The 24,317-nt window shown below is 48.6% G+C and overlaps 1 protein-coding gene across 1 annotated transcript in view; it reads right to left on the bottom strand.

Annotated features, from left to right (window-relative positions):
- The window catches only part of GPR133 (G protein-coupled receptor 133), a 177,706-nt gene that overhangs the window by 111,277 nt on the left and 42,112 nt on the right, over window positions 1–24,317 (bottom strand). Inside the window, exons 11-14 of the mRNA XM_010852442.1 lie at window positions 21,966–22,083; window positions 20,625–20,735; window positions 18,718–18,793; window positions 6,124–6,265 (exon numbers count right to left, since the gene is read on the bottom strand). Of these exons, the coding sequence (XP_010850744.1) occupies window positions 6,124–6,265; window positions 18,718–18,793; window positions 20,625–20,735; window positions 21,966–22,083 (447 nt within the window). The remainder of the gene's footprint in view (window positions 1–6,123; window positions 6,266–18,717; window positions 18,794–20,624; window positions 20,736–21,965; window positions 22,084–24,317) is intronic.

Genomic DNA, 24,317 nt, shown 5'->3' with positions numbered 1-24,317 from the left:
CACAGACTTGCAATACCTCCACGCCACATTATAAACCCCCAACACCAGAAGCACTAAAAATGCCTCTGTTTCACACCAGAACCAAATTTCCAACACAGACTGAGCCTGCCGAGCTCATTTTGCCTAGTTAGCTGCCTCCTCTGAATGGCAGCCGGGGAAGAGTCTCTGGCCTGGGTGAGCACCCTCTCCATAGAAAGAGGAGCCACACAAATCAGGACAGAGCTACTTATATGGTGCTGCTGCCTCTGAGCTCAGCACTCGTTCAACAAATATTTTCTGAGCCAAAGCTCAATGCCAGGCATCAAGAGGAAGGAATAGATGATTCCAAATGGGGTCCAGGGCAGCTTCCCCGCAAATGCACAGGCTGGTTTAAGAGATGGTCAGTTTGAACGCTTATTTCGATTCCCACTCCTCTCTAGCTACCCTCCCTTTTACATATACTTTCTGTACATCCACAACTGCTGTGAGTTCAGCTACTGAGAGTCCTCAACGGCCAGAATTGCTGTTAGTAGATAAGAGCTTCCTGTCCAAGGTCACTCCCTTCCTATACAGCCCTCAGTCATGTACTAGACTAAAGGCGAGAGCCCCGAACTTTCAAGGGGACCATTCTGAAGGGCCATCCCAGCTTCAGAGCTCACCACAGGGTCACCTTCAGTCTTTGTTGAGAATGCATCACAGGCCGCCTTCTCCTTCTACTCAGCCTTCCTTCCTTTCCCATATAAGTCAAGCTTGCAATCCTTCTTGAATAAACTTCTTGCACACAAACGTCAAAAAAAAGAAGAGATGGTCAGTTTGCATAAATAGTAAGATGCGATCCTTGGAGGCGGCACTAGGGCTCAGCAAAGACGTTAAAGAGGGAGATGTGCGTCTTCCCTGGGGAGATCATGGAGGAGTCAGTAATGACTCCAGTGACCTTGACACGGGTGGGACTAGACCCGAGATGTGGAAGACCTTCCAGATAACACGAGAGGCACACACAAAGGCAGAGGCCCACCAGGCCCAGACTTCACGGGAGAGCGAGTGTTTCTGTTCCTCTGGACAGAGGTTCAAGCAGAAAGTCACACTGGAAAGGTCCACTCAAGACTGACCGTGTGGCCCGAAGTTGAAATGAGTCTTCAGGGAAACCTGAGTCACTGAAAGATTTTAAATAACTGAATAAGACCACCTGGCATGTGTTTCTGGAAGATAAGCCTGGGAACTCAGGGAGAATAAAGTGGGGAGAACAGTCAGGAAGCTTCTAGCTCAGGCAGAACCAAACCAGCAATGAGACTCCGAACCAGGGGTGGGGCAGCGGGAGGGAGAAGGTGAGGGATGCTTGGAAAACAGGGTCACAGCTGGTCCCACCAAGAGACCAAGAGCCGGGAGGGCACCAGAGCGCCAGACTCTGAGCAGAGAGAAGACGATACAGTGACAGGAGGTCACAGAGGACATGAAGGCTGGGGGGTAACGTGCCCACCTGCACACCTGGGTGGAGAAACCTGCCGGGGAACAGGAGTGATGCCATGGGGAGAGGTGGGTTTTGTGTCACCAGAAACATCAGTCTGGAAGTGGTGGCTGAAATCAAGGCAACCCCAGGAATTCAGAGAGGTAAACGTTCCTGCAGACGGAGTTGGAGCAGGTGGCGCAGCAGAGGAGGGGCTGATACCAGAGAAAGGGCACCACCTGCAGGGGGACATGTCCTGCAGACCCGAAAGTGGGAACCTCAGGGGCTGCAGGGGGTGGGGTAGGCTTTGACAGAGTGCAGGTGAGCAGAGGACTCTAGAGAGGCACTGCGTGCAGGCTAAGTCGCTTCAGTCGTGTCTGACTCTCCATTACCCTGTGGACGATAGCCCACCAGGCTCCTCTGTCCATGGGGATTCTCCAGGCAAGAGTACTGGAGGAATCTTCCCAACCCAGGGATGGAACCCGAGTCTCATATGTCTCCTGTATTAGCAGATAGGTTCTTTACCACTAGCACCACCTGGGAAGTTCCTCTGAAGACATGTGAGACCATCTCTGCAGTGTGAAAATGTATATAGAAAGTGGAGATGGTAAAAATCAACCTAGTTCAAAGAAGAGAAGGGGAGATGGATGTTGAATAAGATCTCTGAAACATGGGATCCAGCGAAGCCACTTCTGCAAGTACATACCCAGAAGGACTGAAAGTAGGATCTGGGAGAAATGCTTGCACACACACACGTTCATGGCAGCATTACGCACAACAGCCTAAAGGTGGGAGCAACCCAAGTGTTCACTGATGGATGTATGGATGAGCAAAGCATGGTCCATCCACACCATAGACTAGGATTCGGCCTTAAAAAGAAGGACATTCTGGGGCTTCCCTGGCAGTCCAAATGGTTAAATTTCTGCACTTCTACTGCAGGGGGCGCAGGTTCAATCCCTGGTCTGGGAACTAGGATTCCGAAAGCTTCACAGCGAGGCCATAACAGAAAAAAAAAAAAAACAGAGGACATTCTGTTCTTTCTGTTCTGACTTTTGCTATCACACAGATGAACCTTGAGGACTTGATGCTCAGTGAAATAAGCCAGACACGAAGAGACAAATCCTCTCTGATTCTACTTACACGAAGGCCCCAGAGGAGTCAAAGCCATAGAGATGGAAAAGAAAACAGTGTGTGCCGGGCAGGGATGGAGGATAAGGAGGGGGAATTCGTGTTTAATGAGGACAGAGTTTGGGTTTTTGGAAATCAGGAGAGTTCTGGGGAGGGATGGTGGTGAAGGATGCGCACCAATGTGAAACGTGCTTAACACCACTGAACTGTACACTTAAAAATGGTCAAGATGGTGCAATTTATGTCATGTGTATTTTACCACAATTTTTTTAATGTTTTGTGATTTTTCAAAAAGAAAGGAGAGAGACAGGGTGGGGGAACATTCTCAGGTGAAGACTGTTTGCAGGTGGATGAAGAGGACGAGAGGAGGGGGAAGGAGCAGGTGGCAGGGTGGGGGTGGCCGTGGATGGAGGGAAGGTTCCTGAAGAAAGGCTGGCTGTGGAGTAGAGAAGGAAGGAGTGATGAGAGGGGCAGTGAGGAATCAGCAAGATCAGCGAGTTTAGCTCAGTCACTCAGTGCTATCTGACTCTTTGAGATGCCAGACTAGTACACCAGGCTTCTTTGTCCTTCACTGGCTCCTGAAATTCGCTCAAACTTATGTCCATTGAGTCGATGATGCCATCCAACCATCTCATCCTCTGTTGTCCCCTTCTCCTCCTGCCTTCAATCTTTCCCAGCATCACAGGCTTTTCCAGTGAGTCAGTTCTTTGCATCAGGTGGCCAAAGTATTTGAACTTCAGTTTCAACATCAGTCCTTCCAGGGAATATTCAAGACTGATTTCCTTTAGGATGGACTGGTTGGATCTCCTTGCAGTCCAAGAGACTCTCAAGAGTCTTCTCCAACATCACAGTTCAAAAGCATCAATTCTTCGGCACTCAGCTTTCTTTATGGTCCAGCTGTCACATCCATACACGACTACTGGAAAAACCATAGCTTTGCTGCTGCTGCTAAGTTGCTTCAGTCGTGCCTGACTCTGTGCGACCCCATAGATGGCAGCCCACCAGGTTCCCCTGTCCCTGGGATTCTCCAGGCAAGAATACTGGAGTGGGTTGCCATTTCCTTCTCCTAGCTTTGACTAGACAGACCGTTGTTGGCAAAATAATGTCTCTGCTTTTTAATATGCTGTCTAGGTTGGTCATAGCTTTTCTTCAAAGGAGAAAGTGTCTTTTGATTTCATGGCTGCAATCACCATCTGCAGTGATTTTGGAGCCCAGGAAAATAAAGTATGTCACTGTTTCCATTGTTTACCATCTATTTGCCATGAAGTGATGGGACCGGATGCCATGATCTTCGTTTTTTGAATGTTGAGTTTCAAGCAGGCTTTTTCACTTTCCTCCTTCACTTTCATCAAGAGGCTCTTTAGTTCCTCTTCTCTTTCTGCCATAAGGGTGGTATCATCTGCATATCTGAGGTTATTGATATTTCTCCCGGCAATCTTGATTCCAACTTGTGCTTCATCCAGTCCGGCATTTCGCATGATGTACTCTGCATATAAATTAAATAAGCACGTTGACAATATACAACCTTGACGTACTCCTTTCGCAATTTGGAAGCAGTCCGTTGTTCCATGTCCAGTTCTAACTGTTGCTTCTTTACCTGAATACAGATTTCTCAGGAGGCAGGTAAGGTGGTCTGGTATTTCCATCTCTTAAGAATTTTCCACAATTTGCTGTGACCCACACAGTCAAAGGCTTTAGCATAGTCAATGAACCAGAAGTAGATGTTTTTCTCTTGCTTTTTCTATGATCTAACAGATGTTGGCAATTTGGTCTCTGGTTCCTCTGCCTTTTCTAAATCCAACTTGAACATCTGGAAGTTCTTGGTTCACGTACTGCTGAAGCCTAGCTTGGAGAATTTTGAGCATTACTTTGCTAGCGCGTGTGAGATGAGTGCAATTGTGCAGTAGTTTGAACATCCTCTGGCAACAAGAGAATGGGAAAGACTAGAGATTGCGTCAAGAAAATTAGAGATACCAAGGGAACATTTCATGCAAAGACGGGCACAATAAAAGACAGAAACAGTATGGACCTAACAGAAGCAGAAGATATTAAGAAGAGGTGGCAAGAATATATAGAATAACTATTCAAAAAAGATCTTAGTGACCCAGATAACCATGATGGTGTGATCACTCACCTAGAGTCAGACATCCTGGAGTGCTCGGTCAAGTGGGCCTTAGGAAGCATCACTACGAACAAAGCTAGTGGAGGCGCTAGAATTCCAGCTGAGCTATTTCAAATCCTAAAAGATGATGCTGTGAAAGTGCTGAACTCAATATGCCAGCAAATTTGAAAAACTCAGCAGTGGCCACAGGACTGGAAAAGGTCTGTTTTCATTCCAATACCAATCAGCAAGATGGTCAGGATGAAGGAGGTAATGGAGCAACCAAGAGCAAGCTGTCTGGTGGTGGCTATCTGCCTGGGAAAGCACAAGTGCAGACAGACACTGGCCGGAAAGTGTGGACAAATGGGCAGAGCTGGGTTCTGAGGGGACCAAGAAGGGGCCTGACCTCCATGGGGAATCAGGGCTGGGGGGTGGCAGGGTGAGACAGGAGCTGCAGTGACAGCAACTTGTCCTGACTCATCAGCTTCCCTCAATGCTGTCTCATTGAGGAGGTGATAAAAACACAGGTAGACACAGGGGTTGGCACATAGTAGGTCTTCAGATAATGTTGGCAGAATGGGATGGAACAGTATAAAATGGAATGAAACAGAAGATCCTGGCGGGAACGGTCTTTGTAGGACTCCAAAGGATCAAAAGTGGATTGAGTTCTTATCACACACAGAACAGATAAACAAGGTCCTACTGTTCAGCTCAGGGATCTCTGTTCAACATCTATCATAAACCATCATGGAAGACAGTATGGAAAAGAACGTATACGGAATCACTTTGCTCTACAGCAGAAATGAATACAACATTGTAAATCAACTAAACTTCAATAAAAATTTAATAGATATATATTGTATTCTTTAATAAATTCCTTGAGAACGTCAAGCTTCAACCATAGTGCACGATTCTGGCACAAGGAAAGTCACACTTTTTAAAGGACAGGTGCACACCTGTGTCCCTGATCCACCTGTCATTCTTATCACAAAGACAGAGTGAAGGCGGAGACAGTCAGTTACAACGGGGCAAAACAAACAGCTCAAAACTGAAAGCATAGAAACGGCTCTGCGAAATGCTAACATATTTCCCAGAAAGAACCAAACTCTCTATCTCGCTAATGGCTATCAACTAAGATAAGTGAGAATAAGCCAAGATATCCCATCCTCCAAAGACAACATTTATTGTAAAACAGAAATAGCCACAGTTGCTGTGCACACATCTGTAAAAGCAACGTCTGATCTCAGAGGCCTTTTTACACAAAATTAATACTGTGTGTCCAACCCCAGAGCTATCCAGGGGACTTTCCACTGCTGTTCAAAAATAATCACAAGAATGGATGCCAAAATCCTAATTCCGGCCAGCACCAATCCATCCAAGATTCTTTCTACAATCATACAGACGATTGAATATTCCTTGCTGCAAAAGGAAATCAAAGAGCAGAAATGAGGACAAATTCACTCTAACTCACCAAGTGGTGCCGGAGGTGGACAGTGATAAGAGGGGAGCCCGATAAATTCTGGGAGAGCTTCGGCATCGGGGAGACCTCCAGGGAGATCAGATAGCTGGTCGCAGAGAGCAAGCAGTTTTTATAATTTGCTGCCTCAGCAATCCTTGGGAACAAATGAAAAATCATTACAAAACAGAAATTTAAACATAAACAAACAAACAAACAAAAAAACCCTTGAGTTTAAAATTTCAAGTTAAGCCTGGGACTTTTGAGACTGAAATCTTTTGGGGGTGGAGTTTTGATTTCTATCAAACAGCACATTCTGCTCCAAGACTCGGTGTTGATACTAAAAGGTGAGATGGAGCCCTTGACCTCACAGAGTCTATAGTCTAGCAGAAGGAGAGGGTAACCCAGGAAGTGGGGAAGAACAGGAGGATCAAAACAATGAGATTAAATCTCAGCCATACATTTCCCTTGACCTGGGACAAGTGACTTACCTGTTGGAATTTTCCATGCCCAAATTATAAACCGCTGTGGCAAACAGTAATGTGGTGGACACCTGTTGTCTTGTCACCGAGTAGCCCTTCATCCCTCTCCTGATAAAGGCACCTCAGCTTCCCTCCAAGTGACCACTCCTTCCTGACTTATAGCCCATATGCTTTGGAGAGACCTCCATCCTTAACTCAAGAGTAAACCCCGCTATCACAATTTGAGTGAATCAGTGCACTGCATTCCTCAGACCATACTGATTGTTCAGATGTAAGCACATGTTCCATTAAGATCCGAAGAGAAGTAACAAGATTCAGATGGAAATGCTGGGTCAGAGATCCTCACTTCTCTCTGCTAGATGTCAGTCCAGAACCGTGAGGTTCCAGCAGTGGCTTATAGTCATGAACAGAGAGACTGACTGGGAAGGAGGTCCACATCCAGGAAAAGCTGAGAGATGGAGTTGGGTGATAGCAACTGGATGCTGGATCAAGCTACTCCTGAAGCCAGCTGTCCATGCACCTTTCAGCTTATGGGATCCAACAAACTCCCCTTTTGTTTAAAACAGCTTATGCCTGGGTTTCTGTTGCTTATGCCCAATCAAAAGAATCTTGGCTGATAGACATAGTACTTGTCTCATGGAGTTATGAAGCTGAAATGACATTCAGGGCCAGGACTAGGATGAGGGAAGCAAGGAACTTGGGGTGCAAGATCTAAGAAGGTGTTCACATTCAGGGTTTGCCACTTGCAGCACATGAATGACTCCATGAATGAACACGGCTCTGAACGCTGTGTTCTTGGTGACTGCTTATCTAGCCCTCACCCTCGCCCTGCCTGGTATATGGTCAGTAATCAGCAAATGTCTGTTGCCTTACTCTGAACTTCAAGACATTTCACTAGGATGCCTGCGACATGAAGTCATTCAGCCCCGACTCAGGTCACCCAGTCATCTGCTGGTTTCTTTCCTAATCTGGACTTTTGCATGGGGATTCTGTCCCTTCCCTGTGTTTATACTCACAGAACCATCTTCATAACATCAAGCAGATCCCTGGGAGCTGGGTGTACAATCTACTTCCTCCCTCAACTAGTTTTACCTGTTAACTAGACTCAAAGCTGGTGATCTGGACTAGAGCCAGTGGGACCCACGCGTCTCCCCCCTAACACCACCATCATCACCATGGGACCCAGCTCTTTAAACAAGCCCCTAACATCAGTTCCTTAAAAAAGAGCAGGTCCCCAGCAGCACACAGAACTATTCCTGGAATTGTCAATGTGAGATGTTTTTAAAAAATATCGTAAAGATTTAAAATCCCTGGGACTTCCCTAGTGGTCCAGTGGTTAAGACTCTGCACTGCTGAGCCCGCACACCACAACTAAAGAGGCCCCCGGGCCTCCACAAACAGCCTGCATGCCGCAAAGAAGACCAAGCGTAGTCCAAAACTAAAAAAAGATTGAAAACCCTAGCCCTGCCTTCATGGAAATACCCTGCTGAAGGGTATTTCCAACAGAAAATATTTCCTGTAGCAAAACAGAGGCATGGATTCCTCGTGTTTGTGAATATCACCAAGGTTGGAAAGCTGAGGAGCTGCTGCAAACTCAGAGAACACGGCTGATTTGCTATCTGATTATTCTTCTCTGGAAAGGCATCACTGTGCAAGCCCCAAGCTACAAGACACATATGGAATAAGTCACACAGGTTTAAAAAAGTGAAAGACACTGAAAAGCAAATCTCACTCCAGCTCGTGGTTCTCAGCCATTGTTTTTCATTATGGCCCCCTAAAGAGTCCTATTAGACCCATTTTTCCTAACACCCCACCATTACTCCATCAACACCTGCCCATCCCGTGAAATCGTAGTACCACACACATAGAGTAAATCTGCTTATGTACTTCAATATGCTTTAGGTAACTTTGCAGAGCCACAGCCACTGTCATATCTCAGACTCCTTGCCCTCAAAACCAATTTTCACCTTCTGGAGGTGATAATGTCCCCACTGAAAAGGCAGGGAGTTCAGCCACTGCTATGGAAAGTTAAGACTCGCTGGATGTCACCAGGGACCAGTTCAGACCCAAAGATAGAAAGAGTGGTCCTCAGTAACACAGAGGCCTGCTCTCTTGCAGAACAATGAGGCTGCCCGGGTAGACCACCTCTCCGCTTGTGATTTCAGGGAGCTGAGATGTTTTGAGCTCAGCGCAGTATCCACTGAGATACGGTGAAATGCTTGCCAACACCTCATAGTCTATGCTTCTCTCTGTGAAGTCAGCATGTATGTAATTCCACCAACATAATAGAAATCATTTGTCTAGCAAAAATTAGGACTATATATTAGCCAACAGTAAAATCACAACCATAAGACCCTACATACACATCGTTATTTGTCACATCTCCCCTCTCCCCATCCACGTCCATTTCTAACAATTCATCAGGTCAGCTGTCATCTCCCACTAGGATGTAAGCTCCATCGGGGGCTGGCTTCTTACCCATTCTGTTCACAGCTCTCTAAGCCCTTAGAACCAAGCCTGACACACAGTAGGTTCTCAACTAATATGTGTTCAGTGAATTAATCTTCTCATAGACAGACCGTGATGACTTAGATCAAAATCTTAAGAAAAACATGTAAAAAATGGAAAACCTATGGAGAATCTTCTCTCCATAAACACAGTGCAAATCCAGAGTGGATTCCTGGATTTGGCCCCAGCAACACATGGATTCAGCCAAATGCAGCCTAGTAAACATTGCCTTTGAGGGCAGGAACTGATATCAGACTCAACAGTCTACACTGTGCCCTTAGGAGCATTTTTAATCTGGAAAAGCACAATTTCCCAATACAGATGGGTTTACACTGATGGTCTCCAGTGACTCACTGCTCATGCAGCCAGGGAGCCTTTCCTTCTGGCTGAGTTTGCCCTGCAGAGAGGCCCAGGTCGGGGTCCACGGTGGCTGAGCCAGGAGGAGCCCACCATCCCAACACCACCACCCAAGTCGACAATCACAAGACATCAGATGGACTAAGAAATTACTGTTTACTTTTTAGATGGGATAATGGCATGGAGTTCATTCTGTATTTTTAAAAGTCTTTGTCTTTTAAAAATAGAGACTAAATATTTACAGATGAAACTACATGATGTCAGAGATTTGCCTCAAAATAATTGGTGGGGCCAGGGTGAGGGAGCGGGGTGGGCAGAGGAAGCCCAAACGGCCGTGGGTGGTCCCGGTTGTAACCCGGTGATGACCGTCTCTTTTGTTTTTACAGATGTTCGATTTTTTTTCATAATAAAAAGAGGGTTTTTTTATGACTTCATTTAATCTCTCTGGTACCTCCAGTTTTAATAAGGGTTTTCCTTTGTCTTCATAAATCTGATCCAGGCTTGATTTTCTTTTATTTTAACCTGTTATCTGGGGAGCAGTAACACTTGGAGACTGGATTATCTGTCACTTTGGAATTGACTGTACCAGGGCTTGGGGGCCTTCCTGGATAAGAGAACAGGCTCATTCTAGATGCCAGGGGAGAAATGGCAAAGAAGACAGTCCCGGGAGTCGGGGCCACATGGTTGCACCCCCCTGTACAGGCCCTGCCCTCTGCTTTGGGGCGTTCAGCCAATGGCAGCATCCACAGGAAATCAGAGCCAGTCGGAGAGGAGAGTGAGACCCAGATAGCACTGTTTTTGTGGGGTCACAAAAAGGGCATGGTGCCCATCCCCACAGCCCTGCATCTTTGTCCTAGGAACTGTGTTCTCCAGACCCCATCAGCCCAGGGTGGCAGCATCGTGCCCCACTCCCTCCTTTTGAGAACACTTCCTGTTATTATGTTGTTGTTTAGTCATTAAGTCGTGTGGACTCTTTTGTGACCCCATGGCCTGTAGCCCGCCAGGTTCTTATGTCCATGGGATTCTCTGGGCAAGAATACTGGAGTGGGTTGCCATGCCCTCCCCCAGAGGATCTTCCCAACTCACGGATCAAACCTAAGTCTCCTGCATTGGCAGGCAGATTCTTTACCCCCTTTACTGAGCCACCTGGGAAGCCCTCCTGTTATTACTCTATCCTTGAGAGTAGGGAGCACACCCTGAGCACAGCCTGGCAAATGGCCTCGCCTTCTAACTTCCCCCAAATTACCATCTAGTCCTGCTGGGGACCTGACTGACATGGGCCAAAGTCCAGCCTGCACCCTCACATATTTCAGCACATTTGAGCCACGACCCCTCTGCTGGTCATCTGTGCCTGAGATTACACGTGGAGAGGTCCCATTTGTTTATTTTGTTTTTATTTCCATGACTCTAGGAGGTGGGTCAAGGAGGAATCTTGCACAACAAAAGAAACAATAAACAAGGTTCAGACAACCCTCAGAATGGGAGAAAACAACTGCAAAAGAAACAACTGACAAAGGATTAATCTCCAGAATATATATAAGCAGCTCACATAGCTCAGTATCAGAAAAGCAAAAAGTCCAATCCAAAGATGGGCAGAAGACCTAAATAGACATTTCTCCAAAGAAGACATACAGATGGCCAATAAACACATGAAAAGACTGTCAACATCCCTAATTACCAGAGAAATGCAAATTAAAACTATAGTGAGGTATCATCTCACACCAGTCAGAATGGCCATCATCAGAAAATCTACAAAAAATAAATGTTGGAGAGGATGTGGAGAAAAAGGAACTCTCCTACACTGTTGGTGGGAATGTAAATGGATATGGCCATTATGGAGAACAGTATGGAGATTCCTTGAAAAACTAGGAATAAATCTACCATACAGCCCAGGAATCCTACTACTGGCATATACCCTGCTAAGCTAAGCTAAGCTAAGCTAAGTCGCTTCAGTTATGTCCCGACTCTGTGTGACCCCATAGACGGAAGCCCACCAGGCTCCGCCGTCCCTGGGATTCTCCAGGCAAGAACACTGAAGTGGGTTGCCATTTCCTTCTCCAATGCATGAAAGTGAAAAGTGAAAGTGAAGTTGCTCAGTCGTGTCCGACTCTTAGTGACCCCATGGACTGCAGCCCACCAGGCTCCTCCATCCATGGGATTTTCCAGGCAAGAGTACTGGAGTGGGGTGCCATTGCCTTCTCTGATATACCCTGAGGAAACCACAATTCCAAAAGACACATGCACCCCAGTGTTCATTGCACACCGTTTACAATAGTCAAGACATGGAAGCAACCTAGATGTCCATTAACAGATGAATGGATAAAGAAGATGTGGTACATATATACAATGGAATATTACTCAGCCATAAAAAAGAATGGATTTGAGTCAGTTCTAGTGAGGTGGATGAAACTAGAGCCTGTTATACAGAGCAAAGTAAGTCAGAAAGAGAAAAACAAATATCATGTATTAACACATATATATGGAATCTAGAAAAATGGTGTTGAGGAGCCTATTTGCAGGAAGGAATGGAGACACAGATGCAGAGAATGGACCTGTGGACATGGACGCCATGGGTGGGGGGGAGAGAGTGGAACAAATGGAGAAAGCAGCATGAACATAGGTACACTGTCATGTGCAAGGCGGGGAACTGCTGAGACGCTGCCGTGTAACGCAGGCAGCCCAGTCTGGTGCTCTGTGGGATGGGATGGGAGAGGGGAGGGAAACTCCACAGGGAGGGGATACGTGTATGTCTGACTCAAGTTGTTGTACAATAGAAACCAACACAACATTGCAAAAATTTTAAAATTAAAAAAAGAAAGAAAGCATAGAGAGGATGGAAGAGTTCAGGATCTCTAGGGCAGATCTGGGAACTCTGAAATCTGCAAGCAGAACACCCAAGCACATGGAGAGATGAGTTCTGGTCCTCAAGCAAGAGAAATCAGCATGCGTGGAACAAGAAAAAGCAGTCTCATTAAAAGACCACTCCAAGTACGAGGGCCCCACAGGTGAACCAGAAGGCTGAGCGCCAAAGAACTGATGCTTTTGGATTGTGGTGCTGGAGAAGATTCTTGAGAGTCCCATGGACAGCAAGAAGATCAAACCAGTCAATCCTAAAGGAAATCAACCCTGAATATTCATTGGAAAGACTGGGGCTGAAGCAGAAGCTCCAATACTTTGGCCACCTGATGTTAAGAGCCAATTCATTGGAAAAGAGCCTGATGCTGGGAAAGATCAAGGACAGGAGGAGAAGTGGGTGACAGAGGATGAGATGGTTGGATGGCATCACTGAATCAATGGACATGAGTTTGAGCAAACTCTAGGAGATGGTGAAGGACAGGGAAGCTTGGTGTGCTGCAGTCCATAGGGTTGCAAAGAGTTGGACATGACTGACCGACTGAACAACAGCAACAGGTAAACCAGGTTGTACAGGGAGATTTAATACAAAAAGTAAAACTGGAAATATCCCATAGTAAATGAACTCCTTTTCTAGCAAGTTCCTGCTCAAACATGGTGTCCTGCTCACTCCAGAGTCTATCTCCATCCTCTATCAGAGCTGCATTCTCACTGATGCTTGAGGGAGCAGTGAGGGGACAGGAAATGCTAAGCAAAGGAAACTTAAACCTCCTGAAAGATCTGAAAGATGCTGCACATGGAGGCATGGGGGAGAGCCTTGGAGAGACTTCTCAATTGGGAGAATTCTCAAGTGGTATGAGAAGCCTCTGACTGACAGATAAAAAAAGAGAGCACCCACCAGGATGGTGGACCTGACCTCCGTGGTGCTCAGGTGGCTTAGTCACTAAGTTCTTGGTATCTAGAAGCAGTTCTCTGGTGTTTCAGTGATAAAGAATCTGCCTGCCAATGCTGGAGACACAGGTTGGATCCCTGATCTTGGAGGATCCCACATGCTGCAAGCAACTATTGTGCTCCCATGGCCTTGAGCCCATGCTCCCCTACAAGAGAAGCCACTGCCACGAGAAGCCCATGCGCTGCAACTGGAGAAAAAGCCCACACAGCAGTGAAAATTCAGCACAGCCAATATATAATAAAGTAGTTCAGTGGGGCCTCTCAAGAGACAATGGCAAGAACCAGAATCTCTGCCCCAACCAGGACCCTCCCCTCCAAACCTTGCATTGCAAGAGTCATGCCAACAGAAAATGCTAGAAACAGTGCACCTAGATTCCCAGCTCCTACCATTCTGCCATTTTTGCTTTGTCTGGCATCTCTCTCTCTCTCTCACACACACACACACACACACACACACCACCCCTTCTTTTTGCTGAATCATCAGAAAGTACATCATGACACTCCACCTCTAAATACTTTAAGTGTATCTTCTAAAAATAAAGACTGCCTCCTACATAACCACCCTATCCATCACCACGCTCAGAAATCTGACCCAGCTTCAACCCGTGATCTGGTGCCCGGTCCACAGTCCAGCGTCCTCAGTGTCCCCAGGGTGTCTGTCAGAGCTCTGCTTTCCTGTCAAGGAAGGGGCAGCATCCATTTAGTCACCATGTCCTCCCAGTCCCCTCTGACCTGGAACAGGCCCTGCTCCTGTCACTGCTTCCACTGCATGTACGTGTGACAGTCCAAACCGAGGCTTTACGAAACAGCCCTTGACTGTTTCTTCATGGGGAGCATCAGGCCGAGCATCTGGGGGCAGGATGACTCTTGCCACTGCCTCCTATCGGGGGATGCAGTACATCAGCCTGCCCCAATGCCCGTGAGACTGAGCATAACCCCTTGACTAAAGTGGTCTCTGCTCTCCAGGATGTTCTCACATAGTGATTAACAGGTACCTTGTGGGACAACAGGGAAGGACCCTGTCTCCACACAATCCCTCACCCAGGGGTGTCAGCATTGAGGATGACTGCCCGAATCAGTTGCTATACCGAGGGCTGCTACACGGTGATTCTGACCCTGTCCTTCCTTCTACTTGGATGGCTTGGCTTTACAAAGACGTGAAGACGGGAATTCCCTGGAGGACCAGCAGTTAAGACACCATGCTTCCAATGCAGGGCACAAGGGTTCAATTCCTGGCTGGGGAGCTCCCACATGCCTCACAGCATGGCCAAAAATAAATGAAAACATATAGCATTAAAAGTAAAAAGAAATGCAGACATTAAAGTTAAAGTCTACCCCCTGGAACATATCCTTCTGAAGCACAAGTGAGTCCATCACTGAGAGGCTGAAATCCAGAGGCCCGAGTCCCAGCCCTGAAGTCAAGGAGTCCCATCCCTTCTGAGTCCCAGGCCCATCTATGGAGGAGGAGCAGGTGACTCTGCGCCCTGTCCAGCTCAGATCGCTGGTTTGAAGGAACAGCTGTCCCAGCTGCCCACATGGCAGATGAACTGAACATTTCTCATCACTATTGGGCCAGAGACAGGGACCTCAGAGGATCCCTTGTGTCCAGGCCCATGCAGGGACAAAGGACACCCCCATCCAGGACCTGTGGATGGTCAGTCATTGCCCCAGGGCAGACATCAGTGGGGCCCGAATGGTCAACAGAGGACAGGTGGGGGGAAGAGCCCATCCAGCCCTGTCACCCTCCTATCCCATTAATCTCATGTGCTGACTCCACACCCCAGGCAGGTTTAAAGGATGTCACGATTCCACCACATCCTTTCAACCTCACACCCAAAAAACATAAATGTGTGAGGGTAATAACACACAAAACTAAAGTGGAATGACGTCAGCTGTGCAAGCAAGTGGGAACACCAGAACATTATCAAGGCGATTGCACTAATCTGCTTCTAATTGTGCATGGAATTTGATAATTATCTTAAAGGCAGAGAATGGGAGAACAGCCAAGCATCTTATGCAATGACAAAGGAAGAGCTTACATATGTTCAAGGGCACCAAGCTTTACTTAAACCATTAACTCAGAGCTCACAGAAGTCCTCAGAAATCAGGACAACCGTCCTATCTTAGAAAGAAGCAAGCAGGCAGAGAGACCACCAGGCTTGTGTCAAGTTCACCAGCTGGGCGGGGTGGCCGACTGGGAGTAAAAAGCCAGGAGCCTGGCTCCAAGTCTGCATGTGAACCACAGCTGGCATCACCCCTGTGCCACCTTGTGCTACAGGAGCTAAGACAACAAATATAGGGACCACACTTGATGAGCCCACAGGGTGATTCTTTCTGAGGTTAATGTTGACAACAAGACATCTTTGCATCACGTGTTAACCTTAGAACTGAAGACCCAACACCTGAAAAATAAGTGGTCATCATCATAAAATCATTCTGTTTTGACTTCAGGAAAATAACTGAACACTTGTATTCATTGCTGGCAGAGTTCAGAGGTCCACATTTCAGTGGGTAGAGGGCTGTGAGTTGGGGGGTTCTTTGCCTGTGTCAGTCTCCCAGCCCACAACTTGCAGAGGGTGTGAAAGCAGATCATGGCGCCCTGGGTCCTGAGGCTCCAGGGAGTCCTGCCTGGAGACCCCTGGGCAGCGAGAGTAGGAGAGGGATGGGAGGGTTGGACCCCTTAGGATCAGATTTTTGGCACCAGGGAACAGTTTTGTAGAAGACAATTTTTCCATGAACAAGGGGTGGGGTTAAGGGACGGTCTTGGAATAATTCAAGTGTATTACATTTATTGTTCACTTTATATTATTATTACATCAGCTCTACCTCAGATCATCAGGCAGTAGATCCTGGAGGTTGGAGACCCCTGCTTAGGATGGAGGATAATCACACCTGGTGGTCAAGCTTTAAGAATGGGGTTCGACTCCCCACAGCAGGGCAGACTTAGCCTTGTCCCCGTCCCTGCGGCCAGCACTGATACAACAGTGTCCACCAGGGCTGTGCAAACCATAGGCACTGCCTGGCCTTGTAAATAAGATTTATTGGCACTCAGCCACCCTCATTTCTTTATGTATTGTCCAGGGCTGCCTTTACACAGCAGATGTGACAGAAACAGTATAGCAGGTAAAGCCAAAAATATTAACCATCTGGACCTTTATGCAAAACTTTGCCAACACCCAGAGAGAGTGTGTTTCTGGTCACAGTGAATCAGAGTACCCACTGCCATGTGTAACCCTCTGCTGCTGCTGCTGCTTCAGTCATGTCCGACTCTGTGCGACCCCATAGAAGGCAGCCCACCAGGCTCCCCCGTCCCTAGGACTCTCCAGGCAAGAACACTGGAGTGGGTTGCCATTTCCTTCTCTGATGCATGAAAGTGAAAAGTGAAAGTGAAGTCGCTCAGTTGTGTCCGACTCTTAGTGACCCCATGGACTGCAGCCGACCAGGGTCCTCTGTCCATGGATTTTCCAGGCAAGAGTACTGGAGTGGGGTGCCATCGCCTTCTCCGTGTGTAACCCTCAGTTCTGCCTTTGTCCCCTTTTCTAAGGATGAGGGGCGCTGCAGATGTGGTATAAACATGGTCCTCCCCACACCCTTACTCCAACCCACAGAAGGATTTGGCCATCCCCAGGAATATACATTTTTATCGATTTCACTGAAAAGTCTGTTTCAGTCTGAACCTTCAGCAGTGAGAGAGGTAAATATATAAATTGGGGATAAGGCTGGGTCCACTATTCATTCATACTCTTGGGTTTGGAGAAATTTCCCTCAAATAGTCTAGAGGGCATATTTCCGAGGAAATCGGGTTGCTTCGTTTGTGACTTTCCTGAAGAATTCTGGAAAGCACACCCAGGGTGCCAGGTTAAAAGTGAACCCGACAACCTGCAGGCTTTCCCCGGCAATCACGCCCAGAACAAGGCTTCCCTCCAAGTCAGCGAAACCACGACTGCCTGCTTCCCCCAGGCCTAGCCTAGGGTTTTGTACCAAGAGCTGGTCCCTGGTATCAGATGGGAGAAGAGTCTTCCTCTGAGAGAGCCCACGATAACAGGACTATTTGCATCATTAGAAAGTATTTATCATTTCTCGTTTATCTGTAGGCGGTTAAAAATAGCTGCCTGCTTTCCATCACACAGGCCTCCAAATACCCAGCAGCGGCACCAGTGTCTGAAACCCGCCCCCGCAGCGCCTTCCCATCAGCAGAGATAGTGAGCTTGCAGGAACACGCTCTCTCATACTATCAGCTCTTCCAGGCGTGGTCCTCGCAGGGCAGCCAAACGGGGCCTCGTCGGGGCCAGGGGTGGAGGCGCTGCGCGGCTCCCTCTGAGATGCACAGCTCTGTCTCCAGGAACCTTTTCAGAGCCTCCACTCTGGGCCGGGCGCTGTGCCAGACACCCGGGAAGACAGATGGACCAGAGCCTGCCTGCTGCCCTCTGCAGGGCCCCTGTCTAGGGCGGATCTGCGGCCAACAGAAACGGCTTTGCCTTCCAAACATTAACTGTACAAATGGGCCCCTTGGGCTCTTGGGTTCATACCTCATTGGCAATTTCTCTGCCCCGGCCCTAGGCTCTGCTTCCCTGTCCCCTCCAAGGGACCCTTTGAAAGGGAGGAACAGGTCCCACGCCTAATCGTTGCTGGGGGAACCAGCCCCTCCCTGTGGTCTCAGTACAGCTGATCCACCCCCAAATCCTAGAAGGTCATGTGAACAGACCTGGCCAATGAGAGAGCAGGATCCTCTCCCGCCATGACTGGGGGGCCAGGATGGGCACGTGACCCAAGTTGGCCAATCACAATCTTCCCTAGATTTCTAATGAAACTGACTTTTCATTCATGAAAGACAATTACTTTCCTTCTTGAGATCTCAGGACCCAAACCCATGTGGGTCTGAATCTACGGGAGCCAGCAATGCCTCTATGAAGGGGCTTGCCAGGAAATGAGTTGACATGGAGGAGAGCAGAGGCAGGGAAAGGCAAGACCAGGTCAAAGCACTATCTTCTGGGTCCCTGGATCCAGCCATGCTCGAAGCTGACTACTCCTGCCCTTCTTAGTCCCATGAGCCCTCAGTTCCCTTCTGTCTAAGCTGTTATATCCAACACAGTCTTGACTGATGTAGGCATGTGCTGCTCGTTTCCCATTCTACAAAAGTGGAAACTGAGGCTCAGAGGGGTTAACTGACTTGTCCAAGGTCACACAGTTCCAGGTGGAATGGTCACTCAGCCGGTGCTCCTGACCACTGCACTATCAGCCCAGGCCCCTGAGGCTTGCTGAAGCCCCAGTGTAGGCATCCCTGCATCTTCTTCTTTTGCTCGAACAGAGAAGCACCAGGCACTGGCACCACAAGTTCTCTGATAACAATACTGCATGAGCCTCTGGTGGCAGGGAGGTGGGGGTGTCCCAGTGATCTGCTACCCAGCAAACAGGCACCACCTCCCCACTCCATGCTACATGGCCCCCAGAAACTCACTTGGTGCTGGCCGGCTGGATGTTGCTCAAGTAATAGTGCACCGAATGGTAGAGAAGCCCCACGATGGTGGTCCAGGCTGGGGAAAGAGCAGACGACCAGACACCTGTCAGCATCCCCAGTGATAAACAAGAGAAACACAAAGCCCCCATCAAAAGTGCTTGCCCAGCAACACACAGTGTAGACCTCAGACCTGGGAACCCAGCAGCTCCTCAAGGGCAAGGGGAGGGACATTCAGGGGCAGAACTGACTACGAGGACAGAGTTTGAGAAGAGATTCCACTCCACCCTTCAACTGTGAATGCAACCACGGCAACCACTCCCTGCTCCGCCCCGAGCCAGCTCTGGACACATAGATGCTACAACTCTTGGCGGAGAGTGGGTGGGTGGGCGGGGAGACATTCCAGGAACACCACGCGCCTCTGAAGGCAGAGCCCGGTCGAGCTGTGGTTGGCGGTGCCAGGCAATAGCACTGCAGCCATGAGCGTATGTCAGGGGCTATCTGTGCTTGCAGTATTTACAGCAATCTCAGCACTCCAGTGAGGCAGCGGATGCAGGATTTACAAGTCACCCAGACACCTGGCACTCCTTCTGCTGGGTCCCACCTCTCTGTGCTATTCCAACTTGGAAACAGGAATCATCCATTCTGTTACCTCCCTCTGCTAGCTTAATAGGAGGTTGGGAGGAGCAAGTCCCACAATGCTTCCTGAGTTCTTCAGGATATCTGTTGAGTGTGTTGAAATTTCAGGAATATATATTAACAATTCACGTCACATTTACGACGGGCCAGGTACTGGTGTAAGAGCTGTCTCTTCTAATGCTCACCACAAAATATTGGGGCAGATACTAAGACTGTCCCCTAAGTCACAGATGAGGAATCTGAGGCCAGGCAGGTTCAGTAACTTGCCCAGTTGAGTGGCTGAACTGGGATTCGAGCCCAGGAATTTCAGCCACGGAGTGGGTGCTTGTGACCAGTTAGTTCTACTGCCAAGTGTGAGAAGTTTCCATGTGGGCAGACCACACGAGGCTGTGATCTTGCTGATTCTGAAAAACTGGGGATTTCTAACAGTCATGCGGGCACATGAGATGAGACCCCACGTGCAGTGGTATGCATTAGGTCAACCCTGGCATTGCCCCTGGACCTCTCCCTTCTACAATTCACTCCGAGTGTGGGAGGACAGTCCCCTGAAAGCAGGACACCCCGACATCCCTGAGCACCCTTCACAAAGCAAACTAGAGGGTACAGGGAGCAGAGGTCAGCTCCCAAGGGCTGGGGAGTGAGAGCCCCGAGCTGGAGAGGGGACCACCACCCAGACTGGTCCTCAGTCTTGAAGGCAGAATGGGAAGAGCGTGGCCAGATGGTCAGGTGCCGAGAATCTACAACTCCCTTGACTTCCCAAGGTCCCTGGGACAGAGTGACATGCCTGCAGAGGCACAGTCATCTTTCAAGGGGCAGGGGGACAGTCATGATAGCAAAAATGGCCAGAGCCACCTGGGTCCCCCTAGAGAGTAATTGAGATCACCTTGGCTGCTGTCCCATCACTATCCTTGACTTCAACTTCCCAGGAGGAGAACCCCAGACTCCTGAGCAGATAAAATCCCTCACCCAGCCACCCAGCCAGAGGCCACCCCAGCAGGGAGGGGAGGTGGCCACATCAGCTCATGGTCCACTAAGAATCCTCCAGTGAGCAAGTGTAGAGTGCAGATTGCCAGCCTGCCTCCTCAGTCCCAGTGCACAAGGCTGGATTGTAGTCTGCATTATGAAGACATCTCAGGAGCATCAATGACACATGGTGTTCCCACCATGGAAACCTGGCCCCATCGGCACAGGGAGGAGGGCTGGGGCAGCCCCTCAGCCAGGTCACAGCTCACAGGCTGAGTCCCTCTGCAAGGGTCCCAAGCTGCACTCACCTTGGCTGTGGAAAGCCTCGTGGGGGATCTCAATGTAGTTCTGCCCCCGGGCTGGGAAGCGGTAGTGGGAGGAATTCATGGTCTTGGGGAGCACTTTGGCCACTGAAAAGTCTAAAACAAGCCAGAGAGAGGACGCTGTAGTCAGTCAACTCCAGGGCAGGAAACTGGGCTGTAAAATCCCATCTGCTTTTGCTTTTTTTTGACAGAATGAGCTCTCCTGGGGAGCGTAATTACCTTTAGGAAATAAGAACCTAAAAAATGAGTGTCCAGAGCAGTAATTGTGACCATGTGGCAGACCTGTCTGACTGCCACCCGCTGCGTGTGGGGGTGGGTGGGGCTCCTGGCCTGAGGTGACCCCTCTGCCCTGAGGGGCCCCTCAGCTTAAGATGCCTCAGCACTGACTGCATCCAATCTGGCAGGGAGACCCTGGTGCTGAAGGGCTCCTCCTCCTCGCTGGGAACCCCACAAAACAGGAAAATGAAATGCCCATGACATTCATCTTCTAAGTGAGGCAAAAGCATCACCACATGGAGGGACCTGCCTTAGCCGACAAACTCCCATTAAAGCCAACCCAAGTGAGTGAATGAAGCTTCCTTTCCAGAAGTGTGGGTCTGGTGATAAAGTATTAGGGTACCAAGTTTCCCGGGAGGCGCTAGTGGTAAAGAACCCGCCTTCCAACACAGGAGATGCAGGTCAGATCCCTGGGTCAGGAAGATCCCGTGGAGGAGTAAATGGCAACCCAGTCCAGTATTCTTGCCTGGAAACTCCCATGGACAGTGAAATCTGGCAGGCTATAATCCATGGGGTCGCAAAGAGTCGGACATGAATGAGCAACTTAGCGTGCACACATGCTCCCTAGACACAGACTCTGAAAATATCAAGAACCATGATGTCCACTTGTAGGAGACCATGTGACCAATATCTTGGAGAAACCTGCAGCTGACCCTAGGGAACCTGGTACCCCACAGACACTCCAGGGGCTGCTGCTGCTCATCTCCTGCCCTGCACTGAGACAGTTGTCACCCGAGATGAATCTGGCCCTTAAGTCAGTCTCAAAGGCTCCCGTGGTCCTGTGTGTACATTCCAGCTGAGCATGGTTGTTTCAAGCTAACTCTGTCTTCCTCCAAAATGTCACTGCACATCAGACAATGTAGTTTAGGACAATGAAGAGGAGCATCTCCACTGATGGCATGTGAGGTTTGTGTGTACCTGGGCACACGGAAGAAAATGCAGGAGTGCAGCAAAATTCAACAAGCAGGTGGCATTGCCTGCACCCGCTGCTTCCACCCGCCCTCGCCTGCCGCACAGCCAGCCTCACCCACATCCCCACTGCCGAGCTACCTGCCATGGACGAGGAACCCACGATGGCGACCTGGGGCTTGCTAGCCTGCAGGTTGTAAGTTATGTGGCTCATGACGGTGTCGATGGTGTCTATCAAGCCCAGCACCACAGCGCTGTCCTGAAACAACATCACGACAGGAAGGAGACGTGAAGATGGTGCTCACTAAGCACATGCATGAGTCGGAGGCATCAAACGCACAAACACACAAGATCAAGCTTCAAGTTCACTGTCAACATCCTGCAAAGGAGGACACCCAGCATTGGCTGAGTGATGTTTCCGGCCAAGCTCTGGCCTCACGACGACCAGATGAGAGGAGAAACAGTCACACCGCTGACCCATTTCACAGGCGCGGAGGTCTGACCGCTGAGGTCACCCAGCCCAGCAGAGCTCACACAATGTGAATACTGGCTGAGGTTGACCCCAGAGCATCACCAGAGCATCAGCTCCAAGGCTTCCACACTCAGACACAGAGTAACCGGACCTGGTCCTGGGTCCACTCTGAACTCACTGCGGACCTTGGCATCTCTCTGATCTGCACCCCCTACTCCATCCTCTTCTGCTTCATGAGGAGGGGGCTCATTGCTCCCAACACCCTCCAGGATGAAGACAGCAGTTCTGTCCTAATCTCCACAAAGGGGAGGGTACTTTGGAGGTGCCAGCACCCCAAGTCACCCCTGGCCTCCCTGACAAGCCTGGTGTGTCTCTTCCTTTTTCCAAGGGCCTCTCCACTCTGAGTCCGCAAAGCAGAGGCGATCCTAGTGGGCGCTGCCCCCAAGGAGGCAGGGAGTCCCTCCAGGACACCTTGTATCTCTGCAGCCCGCTCAGACTGGGCTGATTGCTCCTTATCCTCAGACACACGTCTAGCAGGGAGGGGGCATCTCAGTTCCCCTGAGGGTGTGGTGTGTGAATCTCTGCCATCACACCCCTCTCTCCTTCCCGCCCTTCTGAAAAAAGCATCCATCTGTTGCTAAGTGTCCCAGGCGTTCTCTCACAAACATATGCTCCATAAGAGTCTAATGAGCTGGAAATAGAACATAGAGGCCAATTTTAGATATTTCCTTTCAGGCCCATGGCCTGACTTCAATCAGCCAAGCACAGTTAAGCACATGAAAATCTGTGTTTCTGGCATGCAGTTCTGTTGGGTATGGCTGATTCATACCTTCCCTTTAACGCACAGTAGAGCCTGCCTGAGTCTGAATAGTTTCATGATTATTCATATTTTGTGGCAGAGCATTCAGAAAAAGTTCATGTGAAATGATGCTGAAAGTATATTTGCTCAGGTCCTCCTTGGCCATCTTCTGGGAGCTTTCTAGGTGGCAGTTCCGTCCCCCTGGAAATCATCAACTTTGGAGGACTGTGTCTTTTAAAACAGAATTTGTTTCTAGGGAATATTATATTGATCTTAAGTTCATGACTGTTTTTCTCTTTCTTTGCCACTGTGAAGTCTCATCCCATTCTATTTGAAGCTGTTCAAATAAAAAGTTCAGGTGTAAATCTTGGAGCAATCTCACTCATAATAAGAAGGAGAGGTCATTCTGCCACAAACTGGCAGATAAGTTTTAAACATTATAGGAGTTCAGGAGAAGGAGTACTTTAAACAATGGTGTGCTTGCAGCCCTTCCAGGCAAGACAGTCAAGAGTTCTCCTCTTCCCCGCTTCTCCACCCCTGCTGGGCAACCCAGGAAGTCACATGTTGAAACAGTAGCCTCAGAAAATGGGCAGAGCCAGGAACCAGGTCACTGGGCAGAGAAGAGGCTCCCCGGGCTCACATCATATTTGGCATGGGTGAGAACGAAATGTCCACTGCATGGAGCCACTGGGATGGATAGTCCATTTGTTACTGCTACATAGCCTAACCTAGCCTGCTTATACGGCATTGCTGAAGAATGCTTAACATCATTAGGAAAGATCCTAAATAAAGAGAAACTGGTAAATTCAGATAGCATATTTATAGAATATATATGCATATAAGAATTGTATATAATTATATATAATTCCCTGGCAATCCAGTGGTTAAGACTCTGTGCTCTCACTACCAAGGGTGCAGGTTCAATCTCTGGTCAGGGAACTAAAATCCCACAAACCACATGTTGTGGCCAAAAAAAAGAGAGAGAAATTTCTATTATACACATATAAGAGAACTGAAAACTAGATTGTAAGAAATACATATATATATATGTGTGTGTGTGTGTATATATATATATATATATATTTGTATATATATATAGGACTTCCCTGGTAGCTCAGACGGTAAAAGCATCTGCCTACAATGCAGGAGACCCAGGTTCGATCCCTGGGTCAGAAAGATCCCCTGGAGAAGGAAATGGCAACACGCTCCTGTGTTCTTGCCT

The sequence above is a fragment of the Bison bison genome, unplaced genomic scaffold (genome assembly GCF_000754665.1).
Source record: "Bison bison bison isolate TAMUID 2011002044 unplaced genomic scaffold, Bison_UMD1.0 scf7180017864312, whole genome shotgun sequence".
NCBI lineage: Eukaryota > Metazoa > Chordata > Mammalia > Artiodactyla > Bovidae > Bison > Bison bison.
Note: the sequence above shows the minus strand (reverse complement) of the source record. Positions and strands in the feature narration are given on the sequence as shown.